Genomic DNA, 27,967 nt, shown 5'->3' on the forward strand with positions numbered 1-27,967 from the left:
CTGGTGCCTCTGCTGGTGCCTCTGCTGCTGGTGCCTCTGGTGGTGCCTCTGCTGCTGGTGCCTCTGCTGGTGCCTCTGCTGCTGGTGCCTCTGCTGCTGGTGCCTCTGCTGGTGCCTCTGGTGGTGCCTCTGCTGCTGGTGCCTCTGCTGGTGCCTCTGCTGCTGGTGCCTCTGGTGGTGCCTCTGCTGCTGGTGCCTCTGCTGCTGGTGCCTCTGCTGCTGGTGCCTCTGGTGGTGCCTCTGCTGCTGGTGCCTCTGCTGGTGTCTCTGCTGCTGGTGCCTCTGCTGCTGGTGCCTCTGCTGGTGCCTCTGCTGCTGGTGCCTCTGCTGCTGGTGCCTCTGCTGCTGGTGCCTCTGCTGGTGCCTCTGCTGCTGGTGCCTCTGCTGGTGCCTCTGCTGGTGCCTCTGCTGGTGCCTCTGCTGCTGGTGCCTCTGGTGGTGCCTCTGCTGCTGGTGCCTCTGCTGGTGCCTCTGCTGCTGGTGCCTCTGCTGGTGCCTCTGCTGGTGCCTCTGCTGCTGGTGCCTCTGCTGCTGGTGCCTCTGCTGGTGCCTCTGCTGCTGGTGCCTCTGGTGGTGCCTCTGCTGCTGGTGCCTCTGCTGGTGCCTCTGCTGCTGGTGCCTCTGCTGGTGCCTCTGCTGGTGCCTCTGCTGCTGGTGCCTCTGCTGGTGCCTCTGCTGCTGGTGCCTCTGCTGGTGCCTCTGCTGCTGGTGCCTCTGCTGCTGGTGCCTCTGCTGCTGGTGCCTCTGCTGCTGGTGCCTCTGCTGCTGGTGCCTCTGCTGGTGCCTCTGCTGCTGGTGCCTCTGCTGCTGGTGCCTCTGCTGGTGCCTCTGCTGCTGGTGCCTCTGCTGGTGCCTCTGCTGCTGGTGCCTCTGGTGGTGCCTCTGCTGCTGGTGCCTCTGCTGGTGCCTCTGCTGCTGGTGCCTCTGCTGGTGCCTCTGCTGGTGCCTCTGCTGCTGGTGCCTCTGCTGCTGGTGCCTCTGCTGGTGCCTCTGCTGGTGCCTCTGCTGCTGGTGCCTCTGCTGCTGGTGCCTCTGCTGCTGGTGCCTCTGCTGCTGGTGCCTCTGCTGCTGGTGCCTCTGCTGGTGGTGCCTCTGCTGCTGGTGCCTCTGGTGGTGCCTCTGCTGCTGGTGCCTCTGCTGCTGGTGCCTCTGCTGCTGGTGCCTCTGCTGCTGGTGCTGGTCTCATGTGTGTTTCTGGTCAGATCTGCGCTGGAGTCGGCTCTCGGGGAAAGACCTGGGTCAAATCAAACTCTCCATCTCCTACAAGAACCAGAAGCTCTTCATCATGGTCATGCACATCAGAGGACTGGTGAGACGCTCAGGGGCCCTCCCCACGCCTCAGGGGCCCTCAGGGGCCCTTTGAGGGCCTCTGAGGTCCTCTCAGAGGCCCTCAGGGGCCCTCATGTCTGAACTGTGTGTTACAGCAGGCTCTTCCTGACGGCTCTGATCCTGATCCGTACGTCAAAGTTTATCTTCTCCCGGATCCTCAGAAGATCAGCAAGAGAAAGACCAAAGCTGCTCGCAAAACCTGCAACCCGACCTACAACGAGATGGTGAGTGTGGACCCGGTCCTGACCCGGTCCTGACCCGGTCCTGACCCGGTCTGGACCATATGTGGTCCTCAGCTGGTCTCACCCTGTGTGGTCCTGTGTGGTCCTCAGCTGGTGTACGAGCGCGTCCCTCGTGGGGACCTGGACCACCGGATGCTCCACCTCAGAGTTCTGGGCGACGCCTCGTTCTGGGACAACCCGGTGTTGGGCGAGACATTCATCGCTCTGTCGTCTCTGAGTCCAGGAACGCACTGGGTCGACTGGCACCAGCTGGAGGCGCCGTCTGAGGCCACGCCCACACAGTACTGAGGCCACGCCCACCCATACAGTACTGAAGCCACACCCGCCCAGTGTGGAGGCCACACCCACACAGTACTGAGGCCACACCCACCCAGTACTGAAGCCACACCCGCCCAGTGTGGAGGCCACACCCACACAGTACTGAGGCCACGCCCACCCATACAGTACTGAAGCCACACCCGCCCAGTGTGGAGGCCACACCCACACAGTACTGAGGCCACACCCACCCAGTACTGAAGCCACACCCGCCCAGTGTGGAGGCCACACCCACACAGTACTGAGGCCACGCCCACCCATACAGTACTGAAGCCACACCCGCCCAGTGTGGAGGCCACACCCACACAGTACTGAGGCCACGCCCACCCATACAGTACTGAAGCCACGCCCGCCCAGTGTGGAGGCCACACCCACACAGTGCGGAGGCCACGCCCACCCAGTACTGAGACAGGACCAGAAACTACAAGTTTGATCCTCCTGGTGCCTAATTCCTAGTTCCTGATTCCTGATTCCTAGTTCCTGGTTCCTGATTCCTAGTTCCTGGTCCCTAGTTCAGTTCTTGAAGACAAAAAGAGTTCAGCACAACTTTGTTCTGAGGAAACTTTATTTTGCCAAAACGTTTTCCACCGTGAAAACTCTGAAACTTGATCATGTGATGCATTCTGAGGCCTCTGATTGGACGAGAGGGAATTTCAACCTGACACAGGTTTGACAAGTTTGTTTTTGAAACTTTTATTTATGAAAGTTTAAATGTTTGTCTAAAAATCATGATTGTCAAGTTTACACTGGCTCTCGGGCACTCTCGGGTCGCCCTCGGTTACTCTCGGGGGTCGCTCTCGGGCACTCTCGGGTCGCTCTCGGGCACTCTCGGGTCGCTCTCGGTTACTCTCGGGGGTCGCTCTCGGGCACTCTCGGGTCGCCCTCGGTTACTCTCGGGGGTCGCTCTCGGGCACTCTCGGGTCGCTCTCGGTTACTCTCGGGGGTCGCACTCGGGCACTCTCGGGTCGCTCTCGGGCACTCTCGGGTCGCTCTCGGTTACTCTCGGGGGTCGCTCTCGGGCACTCTCGGGTCGCCCTCGGTTACTCTCGGGGGTCGTTCTCGGGCACTCTCGGGTCGCTCTCGGTTACTCTCGGGGGTCGCTCTCGGGCACTCTCGGGTCGCTCTCGGGCACTCTCGGGTCGCCCTCGGTTACTCTCGGGGGTCGCTCTCGGGCACTCTCGGGTCGCCCTCGGTTACTCTCGGGGGTCGCTCTCGGGCACTCTCGGGGGTCGCTCTCGGGCACTCTCGGGTCGCCCTCGGTTACTCTCGGGGGTCGCTCTCGGGCACTCTCGGGTCGCCCTCGGTTACTCTCGGGGGTCGCTCTCGGGCACTCTCGGGTCGCTCTCGGGCACTCTCGGGTCGCTCTCGGTTACTCTCGGGGGTCGCTCTCGGGCACTCTCGGGTCGCCCTCGGTTACTCTCGGGGGTCGCTCTCGGGCACTCTCGGGTCGCTCTCGGTTACTCTCGGGGGTCGCTCTCGGGCACTCTCGGGTCGCTCTCGGGCACTCTCGGGTCGCTCTCGGTTACTCTCGGGGGTCGCTCTCGGGCACTCTCGGGTCGCCCTCGGTTACTCTCGGGGGTCGCTCTCGGGCACTCTCGGGTCGCTCTCGGTTACTCTCGGGGGTCGCTCTCGGGCACTCTCGGGTCGCTCTCGGGCACTCTCGGGTCGCCCTCGGTTACTCTCGGGGGTCGCTCTCGGGCACTCTCGGGGGTCGCTCTCGGGCACTCTCGGGTCGCCCTCGGTTACTCTCGGGGGTCGCTCTCGGGCACTCTCGGGTCGCCCTCGGTTACTCTCGGGGGTCGCTCTCGGGCACTCTCGGGTCGCCCTCGGTTACTCTCGGGGGTCGCTCTCGGTTACTCTCGGGGGTCGCTCTCGGGCACTCTCGGGTCGCCCTCGGTTACTCTCGGGGGTCGCTCTCGGGCACTCTCGGGTCGCTCTCGGTTACTCTCGGGGGTCGCTCTCGGGCACTCTCGGGTCGCCCTCGGTTACTCTCGGGGGTCGCTCTCGGGCACTCTCGGGTCGCCCTCGGTTACTCTCGGGGGTCGCTCTCGGGCACTCTCGGGTCGCTCTCGGTTACTCTCGGGGGTCGCTCTCGGGCACTCTCGGGTCGCTCTCGGGCACTCTCGGGTCGCTCTCGGGCACTCTCGGGTCGCTCTCGGGCACTCTCGGGTCGCTCTCGGGCACTCTCGGGGGTCGCTCTCGGGCACTCTCGGGTCGCCCTCGGTTACTCTCGGGGGTCGCTCTCGGGCACTCTCGGGTCGCTCTCGGGCACTCTCGGGTCGCTCTCGGTTACTCTCGGGGGTCGCTCTCGGGCACTCTCGGTTACTCTCGGGGGTCGCTCTCGGGCACTCTCGGGTCGCTCTCGGTTACTCTCGGGGGTCGCTCTCGGGCACTCTCGGGTCGCTCTCGGGCACTCTCGGGTCGCTCTCGGTTACTCTCGGGGGTCGCTCTCGGGCACTCTCGGGTCGCCCTCGGTTACTCTCGGGGGTCGCTCTCGGGCACTCTCGGGTCGCTCTCGGTTACTCTCGGGGGTCGCTCTCGGGCACTCTCGGGTCGCTCTCGGGCACTCTCGGGTCGCCCTCGGTTACTCTCGGGGGTCGCTCTCGGGCACTCTCGGGTCGCCCTCGGTTACTCTCGGGGGTCGCTCTCGGGCACTCTCGGGGGTCGCTCTCGGGCACTCTCGGGTCGCCCTCGGTTACTCTCGGGGGTCGCTCTCGGGCACTCTCGGGTCGCCCTCGGTTACTCTCGGGGGTCGCTCTCGGGCACTCTCGGGTCGCCCTCGGTTACTCTCGGGGGTCGCTCTCGGTTACTCTCGGGGGTCGCTCTCGGGCACTCTCGGGTCGCCCTCGGTTACTCTCGGGGGTCGCTCTCGGGCACTCTCGGGTCGCTCTCGGTTACTCTCGGGGGTCGCTCTCGGGCACTCTCGGGTCGCCCTCGGTTACTCTCGGGGGTCGCTCTCGGGCACTCTCGGGTCGCCCTCGGTTACTCTCGGGGGTCGCTCTCGGGCACTCTCGGGTCGCTCTCGGTTACTCTCGGGGGTCGCTCTCGGGCACTCTCGGGTCGCTCTCGGGCACTCTCGGGTCGCTCTCGGGCACTCTCGGGTCGCTCTCGGGCACTCTCGGGTCGCTCTCGGGCACTCTCGGGTCGCTCTCGGGCACTCTCGGGTCGCTCTCGGGCACTCTCGGGTCGCTCTCGGGCACTCTCGGGGGTCGCTCTCGGGCACTCTCGGGTCGCTCTCGGGCACTCTCGGGTCGCTCTCGGGCACTCTCGGGTCGCTCTCGGGCACTCTCGGGTCGCTCTCGGTTACTCTCGGGGGTCGCTCTCGGGCACTCTCGGGTCGCCCTCGGTTACTCTCGGGGGTCGCTCTCGGGCACTCTCGGGTCGCTCTCGGTTACTCTCGGGGGTCGCTCTCGGGCACTCTCGGGTCGCTCTCGGGCACTCTCGGGTCGCTCTCGGTTACTCTCGGGGGTCGCTCTCGGGCACTCTCGGGTCGCCCTCGGTTACTCTCGGGGGTCGCTCTCGGGCACTCTCGGGTCGCTCTCGGTTACTCTCGGGGGTCGCTCTCGGGCACTCTCGGGTCGCTCTCGGTCTCGGGCACTCTCGGGTCGCTCTCGGGCACTCTCGGGTCGCCCTCGGTTACTCTCGGGGGTCGCTCTCGGGCACTCTCGGGTCGCCCTCGGTTACTCTCGGGGGTCGCTCTCGGGCACTCTCGGGTCGCCCTCGGTTACTCTCGGGGGTCGCTCTCGGGCACTCTCGGGTCGCCCTCGGTTACTCTCGGGGGTCGCTCTCGGGCACTCTCGGGTCGCCCTCGGTTACTCTCGGGGGTCGCTCTCGGGCACTCTCGGGTCGCCCTCGGTTACTCTCGGGGGTCGCTCTCGGGCACTCTCGGGTCGCTCTCGGTTACTCTCGGGGGTCGCTCTCGGGTCGCCCTCGGTTACTCTCGGGCACTCTCGGGTCGCCCTCGGTTACTCTCGGGGGTCGCTCTCGGGCACTCTCGGGTCGCTCTCGGTTACTCTCGGGGGTCGCTCTCGGGCACTCTCGGGTCGCTCTCGGGCACTCTCGGGTCGCTCTCGGGCACTCTCGGGTCGCTCTCGGGCACTCTCGGGGGTCGCTCTCGGGCACTCTCGGGTCGCTCTCGGGCACTCTCGGGTCGCTCTCGGGCACTCTCGGGTCGCTCTCGGGCACTCTCGGGTCGCTCTCGGGCACTCTCGGGTCGCTCTCGGGCACTCTCGGGGGTCGCTCTCGGGCACTCTCGGGGGTCGCTCTCGGGCACTCTCGGGTCGCTCTCGGTTACTCTCGGGGGTCGCTCTCGGGCACTCTCGGGTCGCTCTCGGGCACTCTCGGGTCGCTCTCGGGCACTCTCGGGTCGCTCTCGGGCACTCTCGGGGGTCGCTCTCGGGCACTCTCGGGTCGCTCTCGGGCACTCTCGGGTCGCTCTCGGGCACTCTCGGGTCGCTCTCGGGCACTCTCGGGTCGCTCTCGGGCACTCTCGGGTCGCTCTCGGGCACTCTCGGGGGTCGCTCTCGGGCACTCTCGGGGGTCGCTCTCGGGCACTCTCGGGGGTCGCTCTCGGGCACTCTCGGGTCGCTCTCGGTTACTCTCGGGGGTCGCTCTCGGGCACTCTCGGGTCGCTCTCGGGCACTCTCGGGTCGCTCTCGGGTCGCTCTCGGGCACTCTCGGGTCGCTCTCGGGCACTCTCGGGTCGCTCTCGGGCACTCTCGGGTCGCTCTCGGGCACTCTCGGGGGTCGCTCTCGGGCACTCTCGGGTCGCTCTCGGGCACTCTCGGGTCGCTCTCGGGCACTCTCGGGTCGCTCTCGGGCACTCTCGGGGGTCGCTCTCGGGCACTCTCGGGTCGCTCTCGGGCACTCTCGGGTCGCTCTCGGGCACTCTCGGGTCGCTCTCGGGCACTCTCGGGTCGCTCTCGGGCACTCTCGGGTCGCTCTCGGGCACTCTCGGGGGTCGCTCTCGGGCACTCTCGGGGGTCGCTCTCGGGCACTCTCGGGTCGCTCTCGGTTACTCTCGGGGGTCGCTCTCGGGCACTCTCGGGTCGCTCTCGGGCACTCTCGGGTCGCTCTCGGGCACTCTCGGGTCGCTCTCGGGCACTCTCGGGGGTCGCTCTCGGGCACTCTCGGGTCGCTCTCGGGCACTCTCGGGTCGCTCTCGGGCACTCTCGGGTCGCTCTCGGGCACTCTCGGGTCGCTCTCGGGCACTCTCGGGTCGCTCTCGGGCACTCTCGGGGGTCGCTCTCGGGCACTCTCGGGGGTCGCTCTCGGGCACTCTCGGGGGTCGCTCTCGGGCACTCTCGGGTCGCTCTCGGTTACTCTCGGGGGTCGCTCTCGGGCACTCTCGGGTCGCTCTCGGGCACTCTCGGGTCGCTCTCGGGTCGCTCTCGGGCACTCTCGGGTCGCTCTCGGGCACTCTCGGGTCGCTCTCGGGCACTCTCGGGTCGCTCTCGGGCACTCTCGGGGGTCGCTCTCGGGCACTCTCGGGTCGCTCTCGGGCACTCTCGGGTCGCTCTCGGGCACTCTCGGGTCGCTCTCGGGCACTCTCGGGGGTCGCTCTCGGGCACTCTCGGGTCGCTCTCGGGCACTCTCGGGTCGCTCTCGGGCACTCTCGGGTCGCTCTCGGGCACTCTCGGGTCGCCCTCGGTTACTCTCGGGGGTCGCTCTCGGGCACTCTCGGGTCGCCCTCGGTTACTCTCGGGGGTCGCTCTCGGGCACTCTCGGGTCGCTCTCGGTTACTCTCGGGGGTCGCTCTCGGGCACTCTCGGGTCGCTCTCGGGCACTCTCGGGTCGCCCTCGGTTACTCTCGGGGGTCGCTCTCGGGCACTCTCGGGTCGCCCTCGGTTACTCTCGGGGGTCGCTCTCGGGCACTCTCGGGGGTCGCTCTCGGGCACTCTCGGGTCGCCCTCGGTTACTCTCGGGGGTCGCTCTCGGGCACTCTCGGGTCGCCCTCGGTTACTCTCGGGGGTCGCTCTCGGTTACTCTCGGGGGTCGCTCTCGGGCACTCTCGGGTCGCCCTCGGTTACTCTCGGGGGTCGCTCTCGGGCACTCTCGGGTCGCTCTCGGTTACTCTCGGGGGTCGCTCTCGGGCACTCTCGGGTCGCTCTCGGTTACTCTCGGGGGTCGCTCTCGGGCACTCTCGGGTCGCTCTCGGTTACTCTCGGGGGTCGCTCTCGGGCACTCTCGGGTCGCTCTCGGGCACTCTCGGGTCGCTCTCGGGCACTCTCGGGTCGCTCTCGGGCACTCTCGGGGGTCGCTCTCGGGCACTCTCGGGTCGCTCTCGGGTCGCTCTCGGGCACTCTCGGGTCGCTCTCGGGCACTCTCGGGTCGCTCTCGGTTACTCTCGGGGGTCGCTCTCGGGCACTCTCGGGTCGCCCTCGGTTACTCTCGGGGGTCGCTCTCGGGCACTCTCGGGTCGCTCTCGGTTACTCTCGGGGGTCGCTCTCGGGCACTCTCGGGTCGCTCTCGGGCACTCTCGGGTCGCTCTCGGTTACTCTCGGGGGTCGCTCTCGGGCACTCTCGGGTCGCCCTCGGTTACTCTCGGGGGTCGCTCTCGGGCACTCTCGGGTCGCTCTCGGTTACTCTCGGGGGTCGCTCTCGGGCACTCTCGGGTCGCTCTCGGGCACTCTCGGGTCGCCCTCGGTTACTCTCGGGGGTCGCTCTCGGGCACTCTCGGGTCGCCCTCGGTTACTCTCGGGGGTCGCTCTCGGGCACTCTCGGGTCGCCCTCGGTTACTCTCGGGGGTCGCTCTCGGGCACTCTCGGGTCGCCCTCGGTTACTCTCGGGGGTCGCTCTCGGGCACTCTCGGGTCGCCCTCGGTTACTCTCGGGGGTCGCTCTCGGTTACTCTCGGGGGTCGCTCTCGGGTCGCCCTCGGTTACTCTCGGGCGTCGCTCTCGGGCACTCTCGGGTCGCTCTCGGTTACTCTCGGGGGTCGCTCTCGGGCACTCTCGGGTCGCTCTCGGGCACTCTCGGGTCGCTCTCGGGCACTCTCGGGTCGCCCTCGGTTACTCTCGGGGGTCGCTCTCGGGCACTCTCGGGTCGCTCTCGGGCACTCTCGGGGGTCGCTCTCGGGCACTCTCGGGTCGCTCTCGGTTACTCTCGGGGGTCGCTCTCGGGCACTCTCGGGTCGCCCTCGGTTACTCTCGGGGGTCGCTCTCGGGCACTCTCGGGTCGCCCTCGGTTACTCTCGGGGGTCGCTCTCGGGCACTCTCGGGTCGCCCTCGGTTACTCTCGGGGGTCGCTCTCGGGCACTCTCGGGTCGCCCTCGGTTACTCTCGGGGGTCGCTCTCGGGCACTCTCGGGTCGCCCTCGGTTACTCTCGGGGGTCGCTCTCGGTTACTCTCGGGGGTCGCTCTCGGGTCGCCCTCGGTTACTCTCGGGCGTCGCTCTCGGGCACTCTCGGGTCGCTCTCGGTTACTCTCGGGGGTCGCTCTCGGGCACTCTCGGGTCGCTCTCGGGCACTCTCGGGTCGCTCTCGGGCACTCTCGGGTCGCTCTCGGGCACTCTCGGGGGTCGCTCTCGGGCACTCTCGGGTCGCTCTCGGGCACTCTCGGGTCGCTCTCGGGCACTCTCGGGTCGCTCTCGGGCACTCTCGGGTCGCTCTCGGGCACTCTCGGGGGTCGCTCTCGGGCACTCTCGGGGGTCGCTCTCGGGCACTCTCGGGTCGCTCTCGGTTACTCTCGGGGGTCGCTCTCGGGCACTCTCGGGTCGCTCTCGGGCACTCTCGGGTCGCTCTCGGGCACTCTCGGGTCGCTCTCGGGCACTCTCGGGTCGCTCTCGGGCACTCTCGGGTCGCTCTCGGGCACTCTCGGGTCGCTCTCGGGCACTCTCGGGTCGCTCTCGGGCACTCTCGGGTCGCTCTCGGGCACTCTCGGGTCGCTCTCGGGCACTCTCGGGTCGCTCTCGGGCACTCTCGGGTCGCTCTCGGGCACTCTCGGGTCGCTCTCGGGCACTCTCGGGTCGCTCTCGGGCACTCTCGGGTCGCTCTCGGGCACTCTCGGGTCGCTCTCGGGCACTCTCGGGTCGCTCTCGGGCACTCTCGGGTCGCTCTCGGGCACTCTCGGGTCGCTCTCGGGCACTCTCGGGTCGCTCTCGGGCACTCTCGGGTCGCTCTCGGGCACTCTCGGGTCGCTCTCGGGCACTCTCATTTCCCTGAAGTTGATGTGACGTGAAACGCACTTTGAACTCGTGGTTTTCACGTTGTTTTTTCTGCACCTTTTGTTCCTTTTGTTCCTTTAGAGTGAAAATAAACCTCAGACTGTGAATTATTAACATTTTCTTATTTATTACAAAAATAGACTTGAAATAAAACTCTAACTTTCACGTGTTTGATGCAGAAAGATTGAATGTTTGACAAATGAAATGCACTGTAAAATAAGAATGTACAGAGTGATTTTGTAAAAGATTCTGCTTTGAATAAAACTAACTTTAAAACTATTTTTCAAACGTGTTGTTTTTAAAGTTAAAAACATTTCAGACGCAGCGAGGAGTAAAAACACGGCATTTCATGTTTTTATCCTTTAAACTCAGAACAAACTGATCTGTGGCGGCGACTGCGACCTTCACGTTCAGACTGCGACCTTCACGTTCAGACTGCGACCTTCACGTTCAGACTGCGACCTTCACGTTCAGACTGCGACCTTCACGTTCAGACTGCGACCTTCACGTTCAGACTGCGACCTTCACGTTCAGACGTGTTCAAGAGGAAGAAGTTTGTCTGATGTCGTTTCCTCTCTGATCCAGACTCTTGATTTGTGTTGCACCAAGACAACTTCCGGTTTGTGAATCCTGACAAATGGAAATAAACCTTTTCTGTTCCTCATTTCCATCTGTTTGATGGAATAAAACCATCTCAAGAAACCTCGAATCTGATTTAAAACTCTACAATTATCAGTAGAAAAAGGAGGCGGGGTTTACCTTGTGTGAAAAATGACTTATTTCAGCTAATATATATATATATATATATATATATATATATATATATATATATATATATATATATATATATATATATATATATATATATATTCCTGTGCAGAAAGACGATCACACGTGTTTTAATCTCTTATAAATCTTTATTCTTCAGAAAGAGCCGCTGAGCTCAAATCTACAAAAATAAATAATTTAAATACAAAAGCCTCTTTTTACAGTGCAGTTTGTGGAGATGACGGACAGCAGCCGCAGCCAATCACAGCTCAGGGAGCTTCAGCGCCACCTTCTGATTGGACAGGATCTCTCAGCAGTAACATTTAAGATCTTTAAGGATTTAGAGACTCCCATCATGCTTTGCTGCCGCCGTCTGGTTCAGTTCTGTTTGACTTCACGCTCTGGGTCAGGTCAGGTCAGGTCAGGTCAGAGCCGGGTCAGGTCAGGTCAGGTCAGGTCAGGTCAGGGCCGGGTCAGAGCCGGGTCAGAGCCGGGTCAGAGCCGGGTCAGAGCCGGGTCAGGTCAGAGCCGGGTCAGGTCAGGTCAGGGCCGGGTCAGAGCCGGGTCAGGTCAGAGCCGGGTCGGGTCAGAGCCGGGTCAGAGCCGGGTCAGGTCAGGTCAGGGCCGGGTCAGGGCCGGGTCAGAGCCGGGTCAGGTCGGGTCAGAGCCGGGTCAGGTCAGGTCAGGGCCGGGTCAGAGCCGGGTCAGGTCGGGTCAGGGCCGGGTCAGGTCGGGTCAGAGCCGGGTCAGGTCAGGGCCGGGTCAGAGCCGGGTCAGGTCGGGTCAGAGCCGGGTCAGGTCAGGGCCGGGTCAGGTCAGGTCAGAGCCGGGTCAGGTCAGGTCAGGGCCGGGTCAGGTCAGGGCCGGGTCAGGTCAGGTCAGGGCCGGGTCAGGTCAGGGCCGGGTCAGGTCAGGTCAGAGCCGGGTCAGGTCAGGGCCGGGTCAGAGCCGGGTCAGGTCGGGTCAGGGCCGGGTCAGGTCAGGTCAGAGCCGGGTCAGGTCAGGTCCGGGTCAGGTCAGGTCAGAGCCGGGTCAGGTCAGGTCAGGGCCGGGTCAGGTCAGGTCAGAGCCGGGTCAGGTCGGGTCAGGGTCATGAACACAAACAGAAGTGAAACATTATAAACATCAGTCAAATAAATGTAATAAAGAAAATGTAACAGAACAATTTTTTATCTAAAGTTGAACCAAGGCGTTCTGGTTCTGGGCCCAAAGGTTCTGGTTCTGGGCCCAAAGGTTCTGGTTCTGGGCCCAAAGGTTCTGGTTCTGGGCTCAAACCTGATGTTTTTGGCACAAACCTTCAGAGAAATAAACTTCAGTTGTATTTTTATTCATTATTGATCAGGATTACTCGATTAATCGTCAAAGCTAAAAGTAAAAACATGATTTTCAAAAAAGGGACGACCAGAACCAGAACCAGAACCGTAACAGGTCTTAGCGGTCAGTTCTCGGTCTATGGCACACACTACGGTTAGCCCCGCCCCTTCCCCTGACATCATGTGTTACAGCCAATCAGAGCAGAGGACACTTTGAACAAACTAAACCTGATCAGTGTTTACAGAGCAGCTAATGTTCCTCGCCTCATTTCACCATCAAGTTACACTCAGGAAAATCCATCGACGAAGCAACTGAAACTAGAGCTGAAGCTAGAGCTGAAACTAGAGCTGAAGCTAGAGCTGAAACTAGAGCTAGAGCTGAAACTAGAGCTGAAGCTAGAGCTGAAACTAGAGCTGAAGCTAGAGCTGAAACTAGAGCTAGAGCTGAAACTAGAGCTGAAGCTAGAGCTGAAACTAGAGCTGAAGCTAGAGCTGAAACTAGAGCTGAAGCTAGAGCTGAAACTAGAGCTGAAGCTAGAGCTGAAGCTAGAGCTGAAACTAGAGCTAGAGCTGAAACTAGAGCTGAAGCTAGAGCTGAAACTAGAGCTGAAGCTAGAGCTGAAACTAGAGCTGAAACTAGAGCTGAAACTAGAGCTAGAGCTGAAACTAGAGCTGAAGCTAGAGCTGAAACTAGAGCTGAAGCTAGAGCTGAAACTAGAGCTGAAGCTAGAGCTGAAACTAGAGCTGAAACTAGAGCTAGAGCTGAAACTAGAGCTGAAACTAGAGCTGAAACTAGAGCTGAAGCTAGAGCTGAAACTAGAGATGAAACTAGAGCTGAAGCTAGAGCTAGAGCTGAAGCTAGAGCTGAAACTAGAGATGAAACTAGAGCTAGAGCTGAAACTAGAGCTGAAACTAGAGATGAAACTAGAGCTAGAGCTGAAACTAGAGCTGAAGCTAGAGCTGAAACTAGAGATGAAACTAGAGCTGAAGCTAGAGCTGAAACTAGAGATGAAACTAGAGCTGAAGCTAGAGCTGAAACTAGAGCTGAAGCTAGAGCTAGAGCTGAAACTAGAGCTGAAGCTAGAGCTGAAACTAGAGATGAAACTAGAGCTGAAGCTAGAGCTAGAGCTGAAACTAGAGCTGAAGCTAGAGCTAGAGCTGAAGCTAGAGCTGAAACTAGAGCTGAAACTAGAGCTGAAACTAGAGCTGAAACTAGAACTAGAGCTGAAGCTAGAGCTGAAACTAGAGCTAGAGCTGAAACTAGAGCTAGAGCTGAAACTAGAGCTAGAGCTGAAACTAGAGCTAGAGCTGAAACTAGAGCTGAAGCTAGAGCTAGAGCTGAAGCTAGAGCTAGAGCTGAAGCTAGAGCTAGAGCTGAAGCTAGAGCTGAAACTAGAGCTGAAGCTAGAGCTGAAGCTAGAGCTGAAGCTAGAGCTGAAACTAGAGCTGAAACTAGAGCTGAAGCTAGAGCTGAAACTAGAGCTGAAACTAGAGCTGAAACTAGAGCTAGAGCTGAAACTAGAGCTAGAGCTGAAACTAGAGCTGAAGCTAGAGCTGAAGCTAGAGCTGAAACTAGAGCTGAAACTAGAGCTAGAGCTGAAACTAGAGCTGAAGCTAGAGCTGAAACTAGAGCTAGAGCTGAAACTAGAGCTGAAGCTAGAGCTGAAACTAGAGATGAAACTAGAGATGAAACTAGAGCTGAAGCTAGAGCTAGAGCTGAAACTAGAGCTGAAACTAGAGCTGAAGCTAGAGCTGAAACTAGAGATGAAACTAGAGCTAGAGCTGAAACTAGAGCTGAAACTAGAGCTAGAGCTGAAACTAGAGCTGAAACTAGAGATGAAACTAGAGCTGAAGCTAGAGCTAGAGCTGAAACTAGAGCTGAAGCTAGAGCTAGAGCTGAAACTAGAGCTGAAACTAGAGCTGAAGCTAGAGCTAGAGCTGAAACTAGAGCTGAAACTAGAGCTGAAGCTAGAGCTGAAACTAGAGCTGAAACTAGAGCTGAAACTAGAGCTGAAACTAGAGCTGAAACTAGAACTAGAGCTGAAGCTAGAGCTGAAACTAGAGCTAGAGCTGAAACTAGAGCTAGAGCTGAAATTAGAGCTAGAGCTGAAACTGGAGCTGGTTGTTGCAGAAACATCTGGAGCGTTGGCACTTTCAGTTTTATGAAAATAAACTTTCGATCAGATAAAAAAAACTTTGAGTTTCAGTTTTTCTGGAGCTGAAACTTCTGAAGTCGTTTCTTTGAGTTTCAGGTGTTTGACTCTGTAAACGTTACACTTTAGACACTTTAGAGCCTTTATGACCCGAAGGAGGCACAAGAGGGCGCTCTGTCCTGAAGAATCAAACCTGAGACACAGAGAGGGTCAGAGGTCAGAGGAGGAGAGGTCATGTCTCACTGGGTGGAACAGCAGGGGTCAGAGGTCATGTCTCACTGGGTGGAACAGCAGGGGTCAGAGGTCATGTCTCACTGGGTGGAACAGCAGGGGTCAGAGGTCATGTCTCACTGGGTGGAACAGCAGGGGTCAGAGGTCATGTCTCACTGGGTGGAACAGCAGGGGTCAGAGGTCATGTCTCACTGGGTGGAACAGCAGGGGTCAGAGGTCATGTCTCACTGGGTGGAACAGCAGGGGTCAGAGGTCATGTCTCACTGGGTGGAACAGCAGGGGTCAGAGGTCATGTCTCACTGGGTGGAACAGCAGGGGTCAGAGGTCATGTCTCACTGGGTGGAACAGCAGGGGTCAGAGGTCATGTCTCACTGGGTGGAACAGCAGGGGTCAGAGGTCATGTCTCACTGGGTGGAACAGCAGGGGTCAGAGGTCATGTCTCACTGGGTGGAACAGCAGGGGTCAGAGGTCATGTCTCACTGGGTGGAACAGCAGGGTGCAGTCTTCTCGTTGTTGGCTGGTTTTGGGGCCGTTTCCTGATGAACTTCTTAAATATCCGTTGACGACTTTTTGATCCAAACGAAGCTGACGAGGAACGCTCTCGAACGGCTTTGGATCCAAGTCCAGGACCGCCACGGAGAAGGAGAGGGTCCTAAAGGTCACGGAGGGAGCGCCCGACCTGAGGGGACACAACAAGAGGGTCCTAAAGGTCACGGAGGGAGCGCCCGACCTGAGGGGACACAACAAGAGGGTCCTAAAGGTCACGGAGGGAGCGCCCGACCTGAGGGGACGCAACAAGAGGGTCCTAAAGGTCACGGAGGGAGCGCCCGACCTGAGGGGACACAACAAGAGGGTCCTAAAGGTCACGGAGGGAGCGCCCGACCTGAGGGGACACAACAAGAGGGTCCTAAAGGTCACGGAGGGAGCGCCCGACCTGAGGGGACACAACAAGAGGGTCCTAAAGGTCACGGAGGGAGCGCCCGACCTGAGGGGACACAACAAGAGGGTCCTAAAGGTCACGGAGGGAGCGCCCGACCTGAGGGGACACAACAAGAGGGTCCTAAAGGTCACGGAGGGAGCGCCCGACCTGAGGGGACACAACAAGAGGGTCCTAAAGGTCACGGAGGGAGCGCCCGACCTGAGGGGACACAACAAGAGGGTCCTAAAGCGGGTCTAACCTCTGCTGGTCGTCCTCTTCCTCTGCAGTGGGCATAAGAGTGATCATGATGGAACAGTCCTTCGCCGTCATCGCCGCTCGATACTGATGAACCTACGAGCAAGACACAGCACGGGACTTAACCCCCGACCAAAGACATGAGGCTCTCTCTCGGGGCCCTCTCGGGGCCCTCTCGGGGCTCTCTCTCGGGGGCTCACAGACCTTGGCCATGGCGAACTCCACAGATCCATCGTCTTCTGAAGGACACTTCTGCAGCTTCTGGAGGAACATCTCATCGTACGGGCCCTCGACCTGCAGACGGCTCCTGGACACAGTCACATTTTAAACACTTTTACACTATAATAATAATAATAATAATACATTTATAATAATCATAATCATTGTTAAAGTACCGTTCTTTGGGGAAGTGGTGCAGATGCTGCTCCACTCGTCTGTAAAGAGGAAACAAACCCTCGATGTCCAGAGAGTCCAACATCTGAGTGTTCAAGACCCGAGACAGGACGCAGTCCGAGGGGAGTCCCTGTGAGCCTGAAACACATAACACCCCGTGAGTCTGAAACACATAACACCCCGTGAGTCTGAAACATGCTCAGCTTCGGTCATGGTGAGGTGAGCGTGAGGTCATGGTGAGGTCAGCGTGAGGTCATGGTGAGGTCAGCGTGAGGTCATCGTACTCACAGTGTCTGAGGCGTTCTCTGTTTAAGGCGCTGGCCTCGCAGAAGCTCCGCCCCTCTGTGTGTGTGTGGGAGGAGTCGACGGTGCTGGCCCCGCCCCCGCTCAGCAGCGCTTTCACCAGAACCTGAAAAAACATGACGTCATGATTTAGAGTCCGGCTGAAGTGCTCTGTGGGCTGCAGGCATCGCCATGGTGACAGTGAACATGTGGGCGGGGCCAGGTGAAGACACACCCCACACCGGTTCAGACTCGTCAGACTCGAGCGGGACAAAAGAACACACCCAGTTTACAGTAACGTCTAACCACATTTAATCCTTCCACTCCAACACTCCAGCCTCGCCTGAAGTCCATGGGGTCGTGCCTCGCCTGTATAAAGTCGATGGGGTCGCGTCTCACCTGTATAAAGTCCATGGGGTCGCGTCTCGCCTGTATAAAGTCCATGGGGTCGCGTCTCGCCTGTATAAAGTCCATGGGGTCGCGTCTCGCCTGTATAAAGTCCATGGGGTCGCGTCTCACCTGTATAAAGTCGATGGGGTCGTGTCTCACCTGTATAAAGTTGCTGGGGTCGCGTCTCACCTGTATAAAGTCGATGGGGTCGTGTCTCACCTGTATAAAGTCGACGGGGTCGCGTCTCACCTGTATAAAGTCGATGGGTCGCGTCTCGCCTGTATAAAGTCGATGGGGTCGTGTCTCACCTGTATAAAGTCCATGGGGTCGCGTCTCGCCTGTATAAAGTTGCTGGGGTCGCGTCTCGCCTGTATAAAGTCCATGGGGTCGCGTCTCGCCTGTATAAAGTCGATGGGGTCGCGTCTCGCCTGTATAAAGTCCATGGGGTCGTGTCTCGCCTGTATAAAGTCCATGGGGTCGTGTCTCACCTGTATAAAGTCGACGGGGTCGTGTCTCACCTGTATAAAGTCGATGGGGTCGTGTCTCACCTGTATAAAGTCGATGGGGTCGTGTCTCACCTGTATAAAGTTGCTGGGGTCGCGTCTCACCTGTATAAAGTCGATGGGTCGCGTCTCGCCTGTATAAAGTCGACGGGGTCGCGTCTCACCTGTATAAAGTCGACGGGGTCGCGTCTCACCTGTATAAAGTCGATGGGGTCGCGTCTCACCTGTATAAAGTTGCTGGGGTCGCGTCTCACCTGTATAAAGTCGATGGGGTCGTGTCTCACCTGTATAAAGTTGCTGGGGTCGCGTCTCGCCTGTATAAAGTCCATGGGGTCGCGTCTCGCCTGTATAAAGTCGATGGGGTCGCGTCTCGCCTGTATAAAGTCCATGGGGTCGTGTCTCGCCTGTATAAAGTCGATGGGGTCGTGTCTCACCTGTATAAAGTTGCTGGGGTCGCGTCTCACCTGTATAAAGTCGATGGGTCGCGTCTCGCCTGTATAAAGTCGACGGGGTCGCGTCTCACCTGTATAAAGTCGACGGGGTCGCGTCTCACCTGTATAAAGTCGATGGGGTCGTGTCTCACCTGTATAAAGTTGCAGGGGTCGCGTCTCACCTGTATAAAGTCGACGGGGTCGCGTCTCACCTGTATAAAGTCGATGGGGTCGCGTCTCACCTGTATAAAGTCGACGGGGTCGCGTCTCACCTGTATAAAGTCGATGGGGTCGCGTCTCACCTGTATAAAGTCGACGGGGTCGCGTCTCACCTGTATAAAGTCGATGGGTCGCGTCTCGCCTGTATAAAGTCGATGGGGTCGTGTCTCGCCTGTATAAAGTCGATGGGGTCGTGTCTCGCCTGTATAAAGTCGATGGGGTCGTGTCTCACCTGTATAAAGTCGATGGGGTCGTGTCTCACCTGTATAAAGTCGATGGGGTCGTGTCTCACCTGTATAAAGTCGATGGGGTCGTGTCTCACCTGTATAAAGTCGATGGGGTCGTGTCTCACCTGTATAAAGTCGATGGGGTCGTGTCTCGCCTGTATAAAGTCGATGGGGTCGTGTCTCACCTGTATAAAGTCGATGGGGTCGTGTCTCACCTGTATAAAGTCGATGGGGTCGTGTCTCACCTGTATAAAGTCGATGGGGTCGTGTCTCACCTGTATAAAGTCGATGGGGTCGTGTCTCACCTGTATAAAGTCGATGGGGTCGTGTCTCACCTGTATAAAGTCCATGGGGTCGTGTCTCACCTGTATAAAGTCCATGGGGTCGTGTCTCACCTGTATAAAGTCCATGGGGTCGTGTCTCACCTGTATAAAGTCGCTGAGGAGGCTCTTGTTGCCGGCGTGGCCGTTGATTCGCTGAGCTCCACAGGTGAAATAGACTCTGAGTTGGTTCAGCAGCGACGACACAGAGTCTGAAGAGTCGTCAGAGTCGTCTCGATCTCGATCTCGGCTGCTGTAGATCAACTGTCCGCCCTGGAAACACGGATCATACACGGATCATACACGACCAGAGAACGTGAAGGCAGACATCACGTTTCAGACATGTCAGAGCCAGAACAGATGCTCCTCAGGGACAGTTCTCACCTTGAATATCTTGAAGTTGTTCTGTGGTTCTTCTATCAAGTGTTTGATGGCGAAGTTCATCCTCTGTCGGTTCCTGAAACGAGACGGAAGAACTTTATTGTCCTTCTAATTCACGGTCATCGGTCACGTCAAGACGACGACCTACGACGACGACCTACAACGGCTTAAGGCGTTGCACTTGCGGTTAACCTGGAAGGTTCACCCGCCGCGGCCGTCCTGTCGACGCCTTCAGGCCAAACAGAACATCCTCCAGGTTCTTTGTTCAGGGGATCTTTTGGCGCGCGAACAAACTTTGTGAGAGACGTTTCACCGCGTTCCTTAGTCACGACCGCAGCGGCTTAAACGTGGCGAATGACGGCGCCAGGACAGAGCGACCGTTTCATGAGCAATGTTTGGATTATGTAACGCGACGGTCTCCTCGGTGACTCATCGCAGCAGAATGTGCTCTGACGGAGCAGGACGTCCACAGATCTGACCTGGTTCTCACTGGTGTTTGAGTGTAAACTCCACAATCATCTGAACTCTATAGAACTGGAGGAGGAACTGACCCGGAGAAAAGGTCCAGGGGGCAGTAGAGGCTGCGCTTCTTCCAGATCCCGTTGGAAACCTAAGACCACAGCACAGTGAGACCAGCACACAGTGAGACCAGCACACAGTGAGACCAGCACACAGTGAGACGACCAGCACACAGTGAGACGACCAGCACACAGTGAGACGACCAGCACACAGTGAGACGACCAGCACACAGTGAGACGACCAGCACACGGACACCAGCACACGGACACCAGCACACAGTGAGACGACCAGCACACAGTGAGACGACCAGCACACAGTGAGACGACCAGCACACAGTGAGACGACCAGCACACGGACACCAGCACACGGACACCAGCACACAGTGAGACGACCAGCACACAGTGAGACGACCAGCACACAGTGAGACGACCAGCACACAGTGAGACGACCAGCACACAGTGAGACGACCAGCACACAGTGAGACGACCAGCACACAGTGAGACGACCAGCACACAGTGAGACGACCAGCACACGGACACCAGCACACGGACACCAGCACACGGACACCAGCACACAGTGAGACGACCAGCACACAGTGAGACGACCAGCACACAGTGAGACGACCAGCACACAGTGAGACGACCAGCACACAGTGAGACGACCAGCACACAGTGAGACGACCAGCACACAGTGAGACGACCAGCACACGGACACCCAGCACACGGACACCAGCACACAGTGAGACGACCAGCACACAGTGACACCAGCACACAGTGACACCAGCACACAGTGACACCAGCACACAGTGACACCAGCACACAGTGACACCAGCACACAGTGACACCAGCACACAGTGACACCAGCACACAGTGAGACCAGCACACAGACACCAGCACACGGACACCAGCACACGGACACCAGCACACGGACACCATGATGTGGAGCAGACCTTGTGGTGCTGGTGCATGCAGAAGCGACACACTCGGGTCTTGATTTCTTTTGACACGTGTTTGGACGACGGCAGAAAACCGCACTTTGGCTGAAAAACAAACACAATGTCAAAACTAGTGGAAGATTATGATTTATGTTCCATTTCACAAAAGACTTCATCTCACAAACGGTGGAAATCTGAACAAACTTTAGGAATAATGTCTCGATGCAGAGCGGTTGTGACGTCACACCAGGGACGCTCGTACAGGAAGTGACGTCACACCAGGGACGCTCGTACAGGAAGTGACGTCACACCAGGGACGCTCGTACAGGAAGTGACGTCACACCAGGGACGCTCGTACAGGAAGTGACGTCACACCAGGGACGCTCGTACAGGAAGTGACGTCACACCAGGGACGCTCGTACAGGAAGTGACGTCACACCTGGGACACTCATTCCAGTCAAAGTTTATGCAGAATTTACACAAAAAAACAACTTTGACAAAATAAAGTAGCTCTCATATTTTAACTTATCTAATGTCACTATTATTTTATTTGACAAGTTTTGGCCCAGTGTTTGCTGGGTAATTTCCTTTATAATGTTTTTGCAAAATTCTAAATATATTTATATTCACTGCGTTTTGGTTCAGTGAGTGGTGCGACCTGTAGGGGGCGCTTTAGAGGTCATAAGTGTACCTTGATCTCGATGCAGAGCGGCGGTGTGAGCGTGGGCGGGGCGTAAACGGGTGTGGTCAGGTTGGGCAGACACAGAGCGCAGCCGCTGTAGATGTCCATGACTTTGTTGCACCTCCAGGCTGCAAACGGTGAGAGAAGATGATGAAGAGCAGAACAGTGACCCTCACACGCCTCAGAGTCATGCTCTGCATCCTCCTGGTGTAAACTTCTAACTCACTTCAATAAAGTTAGAACCCAGAACCGCCCTGAACCTCCAGAACGCCCTGAACCTCCAGAACGCCCTGAACTTCATGAACGCCCTGAACTTCATGAACCCCCTGAACTTCATGAACCCCCTGAACTTCATGAACCCCCTGAACTTCATGAACCCCCTGAACCTCGTGAACTTCCTGAACTTCCTGAACGTGGGCCGTACCTGGTCTCTGCTGCTGCACTTTGATTGACAGCTGCCGCACAAACTCCAGAGGTAACTTCACCACCTCCTGAAGAGAGAGAGAGACAGATTAAAGAGTCAACTCAAGGACCAGACCAAACTGACCATCTCAAACGTTTGGACACAGTTTCACCCTGACCCATGGTAACTCCAGACTGACCCTCGCTGACCCGCAACAGCGCCCTCTACAGCCTGTGTGGGGACCAAGGCTGTTCAGACGGGTAAACTCCAGATGGCGCTGCAGCGACGGTCGGCTGCGAGCTAAACTTAGACCATGTGACACTGACGCATGCTGCAGCTGTTCCATTTGGAAAGTGACATCTTCAGATGTTTCTCTTCTTTATTCAATACTTAAGAGAAATGTGTCTTCAGTGTTTATGGAACAGGTTTCACATCAGCTCATGAAAAGTGTCGGGGTCAGTGTTTGGACGCGTCGGGGTCAGTGTCGGGGTCAGTGTCGGGGTCAGTGTCGGGGTCAGTGTCGGGGTCAGTGTCGGGGTCAGTGTCGGGGTCAGTGTCGGGGTCAGTGTCGGGGTCAGTGTCGGGGTCAGTGTCGGGGTCAGTGTCGGGGTCAGTGTCGGGGTCAGTGTCGGGGTAGAAGTGACTCACTCCGCTGTGGATGTACTGCTCTCCAATGAAGCTGCTCATGACGTTTGAGGTGAAGTCCACGATGTTCTGGATCTGTCTGTACGCCTGTTCCGCCGTCTGAGCAGAGATTTACCACAACACAATTCAGACCCTCCGGACCCTCCGGACCCTCCAGACCCACGGGGCTTTACCTGTTGAGGGTTTTCCGAGTCGGCCGCTGGATACTTGAGCAGACGCAGCACTCTGGGAATCTGCAGCAGAAAAGACAGCGTTAAAACCAAAAACAGCTCCGTCTGTGAAGAAGAACCAGAGGAACGAAAGGAACCAGAAGAACGAAAAGGAACCAGAAGAACCAGAATGACACCGTAATGAGTTGTGAAAAGAGTCGGTAATGTTAATTGTTCAGACTGCGGCGCTCCTCGTGAAGCGGCAGGAGATAAATCCGTGCGACTCTGATAAACCCGAGTCACACGTCATGTTCCACCTCCTGCTCGCCTGGACTCGTCTGTCACACCGTCTGACGCACTGAGCATGTGTCACTCATTCACAAGAACACACGGACCCGCCCATCGCTCCTCCTCCTCCGTCTGACAGGCTCCTCCTCCTCCGTCTGACAGGCTCCTCCTCCTCCGTCTGACAGGCTCCTCCTCCTCCGTCTGACAGGCTCCTCCTCCACAGAAACCATCATGTCAAACAGTAAATTCCACAGTGATAATTATAATCGTGGAGGTCGTGCAGTCGTCCTGGACATTTAGAGATCTGCAGAAGACTTTTGACCCAACGAGGTGTTTGATGGTTCTGAAGGTCTTTGATGGTTCTGAAGGTTCTGAAGGTCTTTGATGGTTCTGAAGGTGTTTGATGGTTCTGAAGGTCTTTGATGGTTCTGAAGGTTCTGAAGGTCTTTGATGGTTCTGAAGGTTCTGAAGGTCTTTGATGGTTCTGAAGGTTCTGAAGGTTCTGAAGGTCTTTGATGGTTCTGAAGGTTCTGAAGGTCTTTGATGGTTCTGAAGGTTCTGAAGGTCTTTGATGGTTCTGAAGGTTCTGAAGGTTCTGAAGGTCTTTGATGGTTCTGAAGGTCTTTGATGGTTCTGAAGGTCTTTGATGGTTCTGAAGGTCTTTGATGGTTCTGAAGGTCTTTGATGGTTCTGAAGGTTCTGAAGGTCTTTGATGGTTCTGAAGGTGTTTGATGGTTCTGAAGGTCTTTGATGGTTCTGAAGGTTCTGAAGGTCTTTGATGGTTCTGAAGGTCTTTGATGGTTCTGAAGGTTCTGAAGGTCTTTGATGGTTCTGAAGGTTCTGAAGGTCTTTGATGGTTCTGAAGGTTCTGAAGGTCTTTGATGGCTCTGAAGGTTCTGAAGGTCTTTGATGGTTCTGAAGGTTCTGAAGGTCTTTGATGGTTCTGAAGGTTCTGAAGGTCTTTGATGGCTCTGATGGTGTTTGATGGTTCTGAAGGTTCTGATGGTGTTTGATGGTTCTGAAGGTTCTGAAGGTGTTTGATGGTTCTGAAGGTGTTTGATGGTTCTGAAGGTGTTTGATGGTTCTGAAGGTGTTTGATGGTTCTGAAGGTTCTGGACTGAACCAGAGCTAGTGCGAGTGTCAGGAGAGAGAACATGGGACTAAACAATGAGCTCAGAAGACAAAGGTTTAAGTCTCTGGAGAAGACTCAAACGTAAAGGTTTGGTTAAAAAAGGTTCATCAGATCCACACGCTTCATGGTTCCTGTGTTTGGAGTTTAGATCAAACGTGCTCATCTTATTCATCAAGTCAAATGTGAGACTGAACAAACACTTTAGACGAGTTCTTCTGCTCAAAGTCAATAAACTAGAGTCAATAACAGACGTTTAAACACTGACGCCTCCAGAGGAAAGAGAGGAGGAGGAGGAGAGGAGGAGAGGGAGGAGGAGAGGGAGAAGGAGAGGGAGAAGGAGAGGGAGAAGGAGAGGGAGGAGGAGGAGAGGGAGGAGGAGGAGGAGAGGAGGAGAGGGAGGAGGAGGAGAGGGAGAAGGAGAGGGAGAAGGAGAGGGAGAAGGAGAGGGAGAAGGAGAGGGAGAAGGAGAGGGAGAAGGAGAGGGAGGAGAAGAGGGAGGAGAAGAGGGAGGAGGAGGAGAGGGAGGAGGAGAGGGAGGAGGAGAGGGAGAAGGAGAGGGAGGAGGAGAGGGAGAAGGAGAGGGAGAAGGAGAGGGAGGAGAAGAGGGAGGAGGAGGAGAGGGAGGAGGAGAGGGAGGAGGAGAGGGAGAAGGAGAGGGAGAAGGAGAGGGAGAAGGAGAGGGAGAAGGAGAGGGAGGAGAAGAGGGAGGAGAAGAGGGAGGAGGAGGAGAGGGAGGAGGAGGAGAGGGAGGAGGAGAGGGAGGAGGAAGAGGAGAGGGAGGAGGAAGAGGAGAGGAGAGGAGAGGAGAGGAGGAGGAGGAGGAGAGGAGAGGAGAGGAGAGGAGGAGGAGGAGGAGGAGGAGGAGGAGGAGGAGGAGGAGGAGAGGGAGGAGGAGAGGGAGGAGGAGCGGGAGGAGGAGCGGGAGGAGGAGCGGGAGGAGGAGGAGCGGGAGGAGGAGGAGCGGGAGGAGGAGGAGCGGGAGGAGGAGGAGCGGGAGGAGGAGGAGAGGGAGGAGGAGAGGGAGGAGGAGAGGGAGGAGAAGGAGCGGGAGGAGGAGCGGGAGGAGGAGCGGGAGGAGGAGCGGGAGGAGGAGCGGGAGGAGGAGGAGAGGGAGGAGGAGGAGAGGGAGGAGGAGGAGAGGGAGAAGGAGGAGAGGGAGAAGGAGAAGGAGAGGGAGGAGAAGAGGGAGGAGGAGGAGAGGGAGGAGGAGGAGAGGGAGGAGGAGAGGGAGAAGGAGAAGGAGAGGGAGGAGAAGAGGGAGGAGGAGAGGGAGGAGGAGAGGGAGAAGGAGAGGGAGGAGAAGAGGGAGGAGGAGGAGAGGGAGGAGGAGAAGGAGAGGGAGGAGAAGAGGGAGGAGGAGGAGAGGGAGGAGGAGGAGAGGGAGGAGGAGAGGGAGGAGGAGGAGAGGGAGGAGGAGGAGAGGGAGGAGGAGAGACTCAGGACAAGCCCTGAACTGCACCTAGAACCCTAGAACCTAGAACCCTGATCTTACCCTGAAATGAACCAAACAAAGTCATAATCGCAGTGAGCATGTGGAGACTGACTTCAGACGACATTATTCTCACAAAATACCTGTTATTATTCGTTTATGAAACACTTGAGAAACGTATGCTAAACTTTGTAAAGTATTTTCTTCGTGACAACGTCATCAAACAGTGAAATCGTCAGAGTTGTTGTAGTTTTTATCCCGTTTAAAGTTCAGAACGTGAGAAATGAGCTCTTTAACTTTAGCTTCAGAGGCGGCTAACGGTCTTAGCCCCGGAGCTAACGCCCACAGCCGCCTTCAGAGCGGCCAAACCCGGCTTAGAGGTGATGACAGGCCGGCAAACCCACGGGAAACTGCTCGATAAAGTGTTGTATTCATCCAGGAGGAGTTTCAGCGGGTTTTGGCCATGTTCAAGTCGAGAAAAGCGCGCAGACGCCGGGCTCACCTGAATGTGCGACACCACCAGGCTCTTGTTCCCTTCTCCGTGGTATCTCCAGTCGTTTTCGTCCAGTTTGTCCGGGTCCATCGCTCTGTAGCCCGGGCACGAGGCGAGGTCCCGGTGGAAGGCGGCGGAAGAGAGGCGGGTGTCTGCGCGGAGCTCAGCCGGGTACAGAGCGCGTGAAGGCGGCAGAAGGACACGGACACCGCCGCGGCTGCTGCTGCTGGAGCTCCGGAGACTCAACTTCTGCTTCTGCCCCGCTTCTTCTGCTCCGAGTGCGGGCACAGCGACACGACAGCGCTTCCTTCTCAGCCTGGCAGAAGCACGCAACTACACCCACTTCGTAGTATTAGTATTAGTGGTATTAATAGTAGTAGTAGTATTAGTATTAGTGGTAGTATTAGTAATAGTAGTAGTAGTATTAGTATTAGTATTAGTATTAGTATTAGTATTAGTAGTAGTAGTAGTAGTAGTAGTAGTAGTAGTAGTAATGATAGTAGTAGTAGTAGTAGTAGTAGTAGTAGTTTTAGTTGTAGTATTAGTATTAGTAATAGTAGTAGTAGTAGTAGTAGTATTAGTAGTAATAGTAGTAGTAGTAGTATTAGTGGTAGTATTAGTAATAGTAGTATTAGTAGTAGTAGTAGTATTAGTAGTAGTAGTAGTAGTAGTAGTAGTAGTAGTAGTAGTAGTAGTAGTAGTAGTAGTATTAGTAGTAATAGTAGCGCTAACGCTACCTTCACACACGACCGTGTTTTGTTGTTGTTGTTGTTGTTGTTTTATGGCGGTTGGCATCCAAGTGTTGCATTACCGCCAGACTTTATTCCTCAGACTTTGTCGTAGTTTTGATCGCGATTGCCCCGACACAGCGTTCTCTTCGACTTTATTCTTTAGACTTTATTCTTTGGACTTTATTTTTTAGACTTTATTCTTTAGACCCCCTCCTCCCTGTACCTCCGTCACCTAGCAACAGAGACCCGCCGCTAATGCTGATGCTAACGCTGATGCCAAGACCACGGCACGAGAAGAAATGTCCCATCAAAATAAAAGAGGAAGAGGAAGTGAAGGCATTCATTGCGCCCCTGCTGGCCAACTGTGAAAATACACAATATTTGTGATGCACTTTTTTCATGGCGTCTTGAGGAGAATATAAACCACGAGTTTCAAACAAATCAGACAATGTTGAGTTTTTCACACAATGTGTAGGGGGCGCTATAGAGTACATTTGTTACATGGAATTAATTATTTCCAATCAGACCAAAGGCGTGACTTGTCATTAAGCCTTTTTTGAGGCCGTGTTACGCGGAGACCGTAAAGAATATCAACATTTTTAAGAATATTTATCAAATTTCAATGTCCTTAGATGCAGAAAGTGTTGTTTTGAGCTCGATCGGACAAAAAACCCCAGGACAAGTACAAGTTTGGAAAAAGAAAGTCAAGCGTGGCGGTGCCACTTTGATTCAACATGGCTCCTGTTTATCATAGAGCGATGCTCCAGGTGTGTTTTACTCATCAAAGGTCAGAGGTCAAAGGTAGCTCTATCACTGTCCAAAGTTACATGTGCCTAGGCCAAAGATTAAGCGTTTCATGTTTTTTCTTTTTTGAACTAGTCGACACTGTTTTCTACGGGCGTTCTACAACCTCCATTTTATTTGAGTTCGGGTCGAGCCGATCACGTCTATGATCCCATGTGTGACCTATGACCCCATGTGTGACCTATGACCCCATATGTGACCTATGTCCCCATGTGTGACCTATGACCCCATGTGTGAACTATGTCCCCATGTGTGACCTATGACCCCATGTGTGAACTATGACCCCATGTGTGACCTATGACCCCATGTGTGAACTATGACCCCATATGTGACCTATGTCCCCATGTGTGACCTATGACCCCATGTGTGACCTATGACCCCATGTGTGACCTATGACCCCATATGTGACCTATGTCCCCATGTGTGACCTATGACCCCATGTGTGACTGACCTATGTCCCCATGTGTGACCTATGACCCCATGTGTGACCTATGACCCCATGTGTGACCTATGTCCCATGTGTGACCTATGATCCCATGTGTGACCTATGACCCCTTGTGTGACCTATGACCCCATGTGTGACCTATGTCCCCATGTGTGACCTATGTCCCATGTGTGACCTATGTCCCATGTGTGACTGACCTATGTCCCCATGTGTGACCTATGACCCCATGTGTGACCTATGACCCCATGTGTGACCTATGTCCCATGTGTGACCTATGTCCCATGTGTGACCTATGATCCCATGTGTGACCTATGACCCCATGTGTGACCTATGTCCCCATGTGTGACCTATGACCCCATGTGTGACCTATGACCCCTTGTGTGACCTATGATCCCATGTGTGACATTCATCAATGTTCAGGGTCAAAATTGCCCGTTGTAGTAGTAGTAGTAGCAGTAGTAATAGTAGTAGTAGTAGTAG

At 56.8% G+C, this 27,967-nt stretch overlaps 2 protein-coding genes across 4 annotated transcripts in view; one reads left to right on the forward strand and one right to left on the reverse strand.

The window, feature by feature from the left end:
- pik3c2b (phosphatidylinositol-4-phosphate 3-kinase, catalytic subunit type 2 beta) overlaps nt 1-2,526 on the forward strand; it is a 52,457-nt gene extending 49,931 nt beyond the window's left edge. Inside the window, exons 32-34 of the mRNA XM_072440100.1 lie at nt 1,203-1,309; nt 1,425-1,553; nt 1,662-2,526. Of these exons, the coding sequence (XP_072296201.1) occupies nt 1,203-1,309; nt 1,425-1,553; nt 1,662-1,859 (434 nt within the window). The 3' untranslated portion in view covers nt 1,860-2,526. The remainder of the gene's footprint in view (nt 1-1,202; nt 1,310-1,424; nt 1,554-1,661) is intronic.
- An 11,711-nt stretch (nt 2,527-14,237) lies between these two features.
- Nucleotides 14,238-25,778, reverse strand: ippk (inositol 1,3,4,5,6-pentakisphosphate 2-kinase). Of its 3 annotated transcripts, XM_072440103.1 has the most exons (15): nt 25,517-25,778; nt 22,190-22,249; nt 22,020-22,115; nt 21,393-21,459; nt 20,978-21,096; nt 20,302-20,391; nt 19,385-19,443; nt 18,837-18,909; nt 18,558-18,725; nt 16,369-16,489; nt 16,083-16,218; nt 15,892-15,994; nt 15,692-15,783; nt 14,994-15,192; nt 14,238-14,475 (listed from the first exon to the last, which is right to left on the reverse strand). In XM_072440103.1, the coding sequence occupies exons 1-15, from the start codon at nt 25,595-25,597 to the stop codon at nt 14,470-14,472; spliced, it is 1,470 nt and encodes a 489-aa protein (XP_072296204.1). In that variant the 5' UTR covers nt 25,598-25,778; the 3' UTR covers nt 14,238-14,469. The 3 variants fall into 3 exon arrangements, with proteins under 3 accessions (XP_072296204.1, XP_072296205.1, XP_072296203.1); XM_072440104.1 differs by lacking the exon at nt 14,238-14,475 and having other exon boundaries at nt 14,959-15,165; XM_072440102.1 differs by lacking the exon at nt 14,238-14,475 and having other exon boundaries at nt 14,959-15,192.
- Between the last annotated feature and the right edge of the window lie 2,189 nt (nt 25,779-27,967).

This window comes from Eucyclogobius newberryi, unplaced genomic scaffold, assembly GCF_026437365.1.
Source record: "Eucyclogobius newberryi isolate DKJ021-1_F unplaced genomic scaffold, fEucNew1.0.hap1 SCAF_11, whole genome shotgun sequence".
NCBI classification, from domain to species: Eukaryota; Metazoa; Chordata; class Actinopteri; order Gobiiformes; family Gobiidae; genus Eucyclogobius; species Eucyclogobius newberryi.